We start from the raw sequence: 9,775 nt of genomic DNA on the forward strand, positions 1-9,775 counted from the left end.
AAAACCTATATTTCAGTTACATTGTGACATGGTGTATCAAAAATCAGACTTAATTATTTGAGTTATGGTGGAATTGAGACATGTTCCTGAATGTATTATTCGTTTAATACATTTAATGTATTGGATAAATAGCATAGATTTCTGCAATTTAGCATTTGAAGATCCATTCTACGGAACGGACCGGATAACCAGGCGTTTGTTAGGTATTTAGAATTTATTCTAAAGTGAAAATACTGTAAATTCACAACGCCACAGAAGTTTATGTTGTACGAGATCTCATTTACCTTTTCTGATTGTCGCCCCTTTCGTGCTAACAAGGTCGCAAAAGGTTTAGTAATCCTTAGTTGGTGTGTAAATCTATCTGTAACTTGTAACTTTATGTATGCTTGACAGTAATGCATAGGCTACATGCAGGTTATTGCTCTTACATCACATAAAGTCACATACATCACACTAAGTCACGTATATCACATAAAGTCACATACATCACACTAAGTCACATACATCACACTAAGTCACATACATCACACTAAGTCACGTATATCACATAAAGTCACAGTCATCACACTAACTCACGTATATCACATTACGTCACAGTCATCACACTAACTCACGTATATCACATTACGTCACATTAATCACACTAAGTCACATACATCACACTAAGTCACATACATCACATTAAGTCACGTATACCACACTAAGTCACATACATCACATTTAGTCACACAAAGTCACATTAAGTCACATTAAGTCACACTAAGTCACGTACATCACATTACGTCACAGTCATGACATTTAGTCACACAGAGTAACACTAAGTCACTCTAAGTCACATTTAGTCACACAAAGTCACATTAAGTCACTCTAAGTCACATTTAGTCATATAAAAACATAAAGTCATATACATCACATATAAAAATTAAGTCAGATTAAGCCAAATCCAGTACAATTAGGTACACACAGCACACAAAGTCACATACAGCACTTTAAGTCACACGCAGTCACATTAAGTCACCTTAAGTCACACTTTGTATCGTATATCACATTACGTCACGTACATCACATTAAGTCACATTGATGTTAACTTGTTATTTTAGCCAGCATTTCATCGAATTCCATATATATATAGATATATCATATCTGTGGAGCAGTACAGAGCGAGTATCGGATGTTTTTTTATCTTCTTCTCATCCACCTGGGACACAGATACTCAATGACGTGATTTGTAGAATTTTGTTGCAAGATCCACCGGCGAAACAATGTATGGGACGTCAGCCTGGCAACGGGGTTGCGGGGGTCATTGAGTATGCATAAGCTCCTCTCAGTGATCTATCATCTCCTTGCGCAATGTCGTTGAATAAGCCAAGGGATGTTGAGAGTTTTCAATGTTTGTTAGTGTACATGTAACTTGTTCTTGCAGTACACAAGCACGCGCTTTGGTATTACACAATGTGTAATACAGCTGTATGTTTATTAAATAGTTGATCACTTCACGGGCAAGTAATAAATTTGATTTTACTTTATTTAAGTTGTAATAACAGTAATAATTCTTGGATTTACGACAATTCTTTTGAATAAAAGATTATATATGAATTTAAATTTGTGAGTATATATTTTACCAATGCAAATTAATTGATGTAAAGCACGGCAGACCCTCTTTTCTGATAATTTTGACATCACAGTATTCCCTTTTCTGGAATATGGATCCGTACTCATTGTATCTTGGATCCTGTCAATAGTTTCTCCTGCTGTCACATACCTAAATACTGGCAGTTACATGAAGTCTAATATTCTGGAAGTGTGACCAAGGATTTGTATCTAAATTTAGAATTCCAAACTAAGTGACCTTGACAGACAGATTGGGATAAACCTTATATTATTAACTAATAATTTCATTAAATTCTGAGTTAATTTAGGATGGCATAGATATGTTAAAACTTTTGCAGAGGGAAAGCTTACAGACATTTGCTGCAGATTTGGGGCGGAATATCAGCCTCTGAGCATCATTTATCATATAATAATAAAATGAAGCAGTGAGGGGAAATATGTACTGCTTTGATTTTATCTATTCTTTTATTTTTATTCATTAAAAAGACCCACTAACTCTATGCCTTTCAGGTTATGTTGGTTTTACTTTGAGCACCAGATGTACAACGTGGGCAGTATGACTGTTGACAATCTATTTATAGATATCCACATGATTTGCAACTTGTGCTTATGGTTTTCACACAATTACGATGGAAAGTAAGTTTCCCAGCCCTCGGATTGTTGTGTAGTAATGTTGACTTCCCTTTTGTGTTTTCAGTTGGTGAAACAAGTTAAAAGGTTAGAATGGGTATTCTTTTGGAAACTGTTTATCCCCACTGTACGGCAGAATTGTTTTACAGAGATCAGTAAACTCATGTATTTTTGAACGTGTGTTTTTATTAAAGGTCTCTTTGAATTTTTCAAACGAAGGAAAAAGACCAGTTTGATCTGTCAGGCCATTGATATAGTTTACCGCTTTTTCTTTCCAATCCTTATACAAGATATATTTATTATCTATTTTTATTATCGTTTTACCAAATTCCCTGTGAAAGAATACCAAAATCGCAATTTTCTTTCACTTTCATGGGTTTCTTAAAAACTATTTGCGGGCGTTTTATGCCTCAATCTTTATTTTCACATACATTTAAACTTCATTCATTTCATCTGGTTTATTTCCGCAAATGAACTTGAAGTATCGCTTTTAAAACTGATCTATAACACAGTCAGGTGGGTATTGCTGAAAACAATTGATTGAGTTCTGGTAGAATGAAAGATTTTAATATTTTCCTTTGCTCAAAACTTAATTCAACTAATATGTGGCGTTATAAAAATATTTCGCCCAAGGGTGAGAATATTTTCCTCAGCTCAAAACTCATGTTTTTCTTTTGCAAACAGATAAAGGTGTGTGCATCATGACACATAATTCAACTTTTTAAAATTAATTCAACTAATTTGTGGCGTTATTGAAATATTTAGCCCAAAGGCGAGAATATTTTTCTTTGCTCAAATCTCATGTTTTTCTTTTACAAATACATAAAGGTCCGCTACAAGCATCATGACACATGATTCAACTAATTTCAAGTTAATTCAACTAATTTGTTGCGTTATTGAAATAGTTCGCCCATGTTTTGGTCGAGGCCACAGAACGGAATCTGCCGCATCTTTTGTCTTGTGTATTGTAGTAAAATTTTAACGGCCTACGCTTGTAAGTGAATTTTACGTGCCATATACCTTCTATTGATGACACTTGGTTATTAAGTGACACTGGGTGTGCAATCTACAGGTACACATTTGCGTATTTTAAAGAAAAAGACAGATTTACGTCTTTTATTGCATAACGTCTGGCTGAATATCTCATATATTAAGCACAAAGACACAAAATGTTTATGAAAGATGCCTTGATATATTCAACAAGAACGAATCTTGTATTTTCTCCGCGATCTTGAAGTGTATCATCGTTTAATGGGTCATTCAATAAAAGTAAAACCGCATAGGTAGTATGTAGTTAATTGAACCTGACTACACAAAAAATCCGGTGTAAAAAATTGGATATATGTTATTGGAAAATGTTGGTGGCCTGATATTCGACAAAGGGTGCGTCAAAACGCAGCCATTGTCGATTTGCAATGCCTTGAACAGCATTGTTTTCACACTTGTTCACAAATGTCAGTAAAGCAAAATGCACATGCAAGTTTTGGCATTCGTAAGTCGTGGCAGTGGCTATAAAAAGGCAAGCATAAGCCAATAATTTGTAGCTCAATTGTCAAGTTCGAAAATGCCGAGACTCAGCGCTGTCGATCGGAATATCGCAATAGGACGTATCCAAAGAGGGGAATTCGAGTCTTCTGTTGCACGCCTCTTCAACGTCCACCACAGCACCATTTGCCGCCTTTGGGACCGATACTTACAGTTCAATTCCACTGCAGACCGACCGAGAACCGGCCAAACAAGAGTTCAGTCGACTGTTCCACCTACGTCACCGTAATGCCACAGCTACGGAGACCGCAGGACGCATCCCTGATTTAAAGAGGATATCAGACCAGACTGTCAGGAACCATCTTCGCGAGGCTGGAATCCGACCCAGAAGACCAGTTATCGTCCCTGTTTGGCAACAGATCCATCGACATCGACACTTGCGTTGGTTCCATACCTTACAGCCTTGGAATTTGAGAAACAGGAGACTAGTGTGGTTTATCGATGAATCACGATTTCTTCTTCACCGGCGAGATGATGTTTTCTTGTTGTCGAAATGAGCCTTTTGCCTTACATTGTGTACGTGAATTTGACAATTTCGATGGCGGTAGTGTCATGGTGTACGGGGCCATATCCTACATGACGAGATCTGACTTGGTTGTGGTTCAAGGAAATTTGCAGCAAATCGCGACATGTATCAAATTCTTCACCCTCACCTTCTTCCAATTATTGACCACCAGATGGAGCTGTTTCAACAGAACAATGCTCCACCGCATACAGCTCGTGTCACGGTAGCCTATCTCCACAATGCCAACATCAACGGCTTGCCCTGGCCGTCGAGATCTCCAGATCTCAACCCAATCGAACACCTCTGGGATGAACGCTCTCAGAAGACGCCGCAGACACCCCTACAACTGACCAACACGTTACAAGCAAAATGGCGCAGAATTCCGAAGGACAGAATTCGTACACTTATCCAGTCAGCGCCGAACAGATGCAGAGCCGGGTCTGACACCGGGGCGGTCACAAGAGATACTGATTCAGCGTAACCTTGTGGCCTTATGTGACATGACAATGAACAGTTTTCAATGCCTTTGTACACCGACAACATGTGACTATCGAGCACCAAAATTGCATATTTGTATCTTTTATATTAAATTAAATATATCGACTTTTTTAGGTACAATGAATTAACTGAAAATCTACCTATGCGTTTATTTTTTTTAACAGTGTATGTTTGGAGGCGATATCAAAGGAGCCGCCCAACAGACAGTGTTGTCCGCTTCGCGTGATCTACCACCCCACTCTCTTGCTTTCATGTCACAATATTCACTCAATTTTTCCTCAATCGGCTTCAAACATAATTCCAATTGGTCAATACACCTCATATGAGAAATAATTATTCCGAGATTTCGTTAGAATGTGAGATATTCAGCCAGATGTTGTGAAATGAAAGACGAATCGGTTTCTTTCTTTAAAATACGCACATGTGTACCTGTATATCGCATACCATAATTAATTAATCATTGAATTACCCAGTGTGATCAATGGAAGGAACATGGTACGTAAAATCCACTTAAACGCATAGGCCGTAAACATTTTACTACAATACACCAAACCAAAGATGCTGCAGACTGGGTTCTTCCGTTCTGTGGCCTCGTTTTTGTATGTCATCATAAACAATGTAACGAATAGAAATGTAACAACGAGACATAAAATGGGAAATGATAAAGAAAATTAACCATGTAAACTTTAATGTTGTTGATGATAATGCCAATGAATTGGAGTACACTAGCATGAATTCGGATGATAAACTATAAATATATGTTTTGAGGTGAGGCTGGGTTTATAAAAGATCGTTACGATATGTACAAAAGGTAAAACTTGTATAAGTTCTATAAAGATAATATTCAACCAAAGGCCCATTTTAAATAGTAATGTAATAATATAATTGAAAGTATGTTTCACATGATACAATATACTTTGCACACAGGTAGTTAATGTTTCAAAGAGACCGACCACAACATGGGCGAAATAGTTTAATAACGCCACAAATTAGTTGAATTACGTTAAAACTAGTTGAATCATGTGTCATGATGCTTGTAGACACACCTTGATGCATTTGCAAATGAAAAACATGTGTTTTGAGCACAGGAAAATATTCTCGCCCCTTGGCGAACTATTTTTATAACGCCGGAATTTAGTTGAATAAAGTTAAAATGAATTGAATCATATGTTATGATGCTTGTAAACACACCTCTATGTGTTTGTAAAAGCGGAACATGTGTTTTGAGCAAAGGAAAATATTCTCGCCCATTGGCCAATTCTTTTCATCCATGGGCGAAATATTTTAACAACGCCACAAATTAGTTGAATAAAGTTAAAATGAGTTGAATCATGTGTCATGATGCTTGTAGACACAACTTTATGCATTTGCAAAAGAAAAAAACATGGGTTTTGAGCAAAGGAAACTATTCTCGCCCATGGGCGACATAATTCAAATTTTGAGTTTTCGAAAGATTTTGTTTTACATTTTTTATTCCTTTTTCTTTAATGTACCCATGAGAACAGCATGTTCAATGTTCGAAGTACCTTTGACAGAGACTGACCACAGCATGGAGAGTTTCTGGACAAATGGGTTTCCAAAATTTAAATGGGTCGTGTTATATTCTTTTTGCATGTAAAGAATATAACGTTTTCGGGTCAATTAACATTTTGTGCATCGATCTACGTAATTGGGATACAATAACATGCATCAACCAGGTCAGCAATCTTGACTAACCGATCTCGTTGGTCGGCTCTTACGACTAGCATCGGATACTGAAGACCAATTCTAAATCGGATCTGCACGAGTTTTGAACATAAGTACTGAGGTTCACTGTAGTTTCTGTAGACCGAATGGAAAAAAGCAATTGTGCAGTACAGTTACATTGATAGTCACTTTTTATTCAAATGTGAACAATATTAGATTGGAATTCGTTTTTTGAGACTTGGAGAAATTCCATTAAATATTCTGGGTTTAGCTTGGGTGTCGTGTTAAAGACAAGATATGTTTTCGATCAGTGCTTCAAAACAGCCGATATTGTTCTGTGAAAGGAAACGAACAATTAGAAACGCCTTGGAATAGCGAGAAAATATTCCGTTAAGCAAACTATCCGCCGAGTCAATTTGTACCAACCAATGAGTACCATACACTCTTCAAAAAAAGAAACGCAAAGGTAGATTATTAGTAAATTCATTGTACCTAATAAAGTCGATATATTTGATTTAATATCAAACATACAAATATGAAATTTTGGAGCTCGATTTATATACCGGATGTTTTGCGTCGTCAGGTTCAATGAACTACATACTATCTGTGCTTTTCTTTTTTTGAAGAGTGTAAATAATACAATTACGCGTGATGCCCGGACAATGCTGATACTATCAATTATTCGATGGATATCAGGCCTTTTATCTTTACGGTGTTAAGAAAACAACTACTCTACTGAGATTAGACAAACATGATTTCACGCCATATTAACTTTGAAAAATAAATTGAAATAACATCGGAAAAAGAAAAACAAATGTTCACTGGGCATGATGGATGTAGTAAAGAATGAGCTGTTAAAACAATACACACACTTATCATCTGTAACGTATTCTTTGTAATACATAAATGTGAATATGAAAAAATAATTTTGCCAAGATAGATCAAAGTAATACTACAACATCTTTTACATACATGTTTCCCTTGTGAAAAAAAAATGAAAACACATCTTTTACAGCTGGCATTTATTTTTGTGATATACAATTACATTTCATGACTTGATAGACAACACATACTTGAGTTCGCTATCAACACATGAGTACAATCTAATCAACGCCCTGCTCATACTGATTTAATGATGTGTCACACATTCAGCGAATGAAGCACAAAAGATACTTACTGAAGTTCATTTCTCATATAATTTCGTACTTGGCTAGCGTAACATTAATATTAATCTATGCATTTGATTTGTTTAATATCATGAGGTAAGGTATTTAGAGAAATAAACTAAGGGTGAAGTTCGTGCCACCAATCCTTTCTTAAAACAATGTGTATGACTTCACATCAATCTAATTTTGTTGAATACCATCTTATAAGGTGCCTCCACACACTAGTTTGCTCATGTCAAGCACCATATCCGTCAAGACTCGTGGGGGTACGTGCACAGAGGGGGCAAACTTGTTGTTACTATACCAACTACTGTATAGTTTACCACCCCAAACAGCCAACTGTTCCATGTGATTATTTCTGTGTTGTTTATACTTGTGAGGGAAGAGTTCAATTAACCCTGTTCCAGGAACCTGGAACAACGTGAGTGCTAACCCTGCACCGTGTACACCGATCAAAATATCCGTTTCCGTGATCAGTTGTATTTGTTCTCTGATGGTCAAAGTCTCCAACGCTACGGCTTGTACAGGAGTTTCAGGAAATGTGTTTTTCAGCGCCTGAATGAGTTCATCAGAATTATTAAACTGTCTCTCTATTATGCCTCTGACGTTTCGTGGATGGGCTATGTAGTTATTTCTCAACACAACAGTTATCCTAATCCTGCCACAAGCTAGTTTCCTGCCCAGAAAGCCTCCTGCACGATCAGAGACATCATAACGTAAGTCGTCGATGTAAGGAATAGATTTGGCTTTGCGCACAATGGGCACCGGTTTCAACTCGGGAACAAGGACAAACTGCTCCAGGAGCGTTTTTTTCTTCAACCATCCCACTCTGACGACCTTCTTGAACAGCAGTTCCCACAATCCGTCTAGGGCAGTAGCTGGATGGGCGTCAAGGATGAGAATGGTGGTCTCGGCAGCAGTTCTGTTCATTTCCCGGGTATTCAGATATGCGTTGTACAGCTCTATCACGGTCCAGTACATATTTGCATAGTCGATACGAACAATTCCAACAGTTAGTCCCTCTAAACTCTCCATATATTCCATCTCTGTTTTATTGGACACTGTGATTACGTTTGTCACATCATTCACAGATGCCTGATGAGGACGGTTTTCCAAGTGTCTCATCATACCAGGCGTTCCTCTGCATAGTGTTCTCAAAACGCCAAGTTCAAAATTGAAAAATTCCGTACTTTCATCTTGATATTTAACTTCAGTGATGTTCTCGCCTCCTCTTCTGGTTCCAAAAGCTCTGGAAGGATCTAAAACCATGTCCTCTAACTTCATACCACCAGATGGCAAATACCCCATGCTCTTTGAACATTCTCGTTCATGCCCATTTCTGTTCAACAACAATCGTTTAGTGCCAAAGAAAACCCGGCTTCCTGCGTTTGTTATTGCTACGAGGAGATAGGATATCGCAATGATATAAATGATGATTTTCATTCGCGACCTTAGTTTTCTTGTACGCCTGAATGACATATCATAATACATATCAGCTATATTTTAAACAAAAAACGCCAATAACTGATTTCGTCCTAAAAAGTACTCTTAACCAGCTTGAAACAGATTAAGATTTAAATAATCATTTTCTAATGTCTACGACGATTGCGGATTAAACATATACGTGAGATGATTAATGTCGTATGTCGTAGTTGAGTGCCTGTGAGTATACTGTCGAAACCAACCACTACTCAATAACAAATAATATTACACGTACGTTGTTGTTGATGAGCGACGCGAACTGCAAGTTTTTGTTTACAAATCTAGAACTTCGACGCAGTACAAGAGGACGGCCAGTGTGCTCCCTTACATGAGGTCTGTATCAATATTTGTGATGAGAGTGAAGGTGCAGCAGATTCAGGGCCTTTGTTCTCTGTAACAAATTTCACAAATCTGTTTAGAAAGAAAGGAGGTTATCCTAATTTATTCAAACAATTATTTTGCAGTTATATCAGCATCAGTTTGGTCTATACTGGTGTACTATTTCGCATACTGAGATAACATCAAATGACAAATCCTGGTTATCGGTCCTTCACCTCGATTGGAGTTTTATGAAAGTTTTGTACCTGTTTTTACATTTTCTGCCCAATCGAACTAAATGTAAATGATGCACCTGGAAATTATTCAAGCACCC

General features: G+C 37.2%; 1 protein-coding gene across 1 annotated transcript; it reads right to left on the reverse strand.

Moving 5' to 3' along the window:
• Nucleotides 1–7,478: 7,478 nt before the first annotated feature.
• LOC124115398 lies at nt 7,479–9,374 on the reverse strand. The gene has a single exon (XM_046476360.2). It carries the CDS (start codon nt 9,130–9,132, stop codon nt 7,843–7,845), a length of 1,290 nt encoding a protein of 429 aa, XP_046332316.2. The 5' UTR covers nt 9,133–9,374; the 3' UTR covers nt 7,479–7,842.
• Nucleotides 9,375–9,775: the final 401 nt, after the last annotated feature.

Source organism: Haliotis rufescens, unplaced genomic scaffold (genome assembly GCF_023055435.1).
Source record: "Haliotis rufescens isolate VD_foot unplaced genomic scaffold, xgHalRufe1.0.p SCAF_4, whole genome shotgun sequence".
In the NCBI taxonomy this organism is placed as follows: Eukaryota; Metazoa; Mollusca; class Gastropoda; order Lepetellida; family Haliotidae; genus Haliotis; species Haliotis rufescens.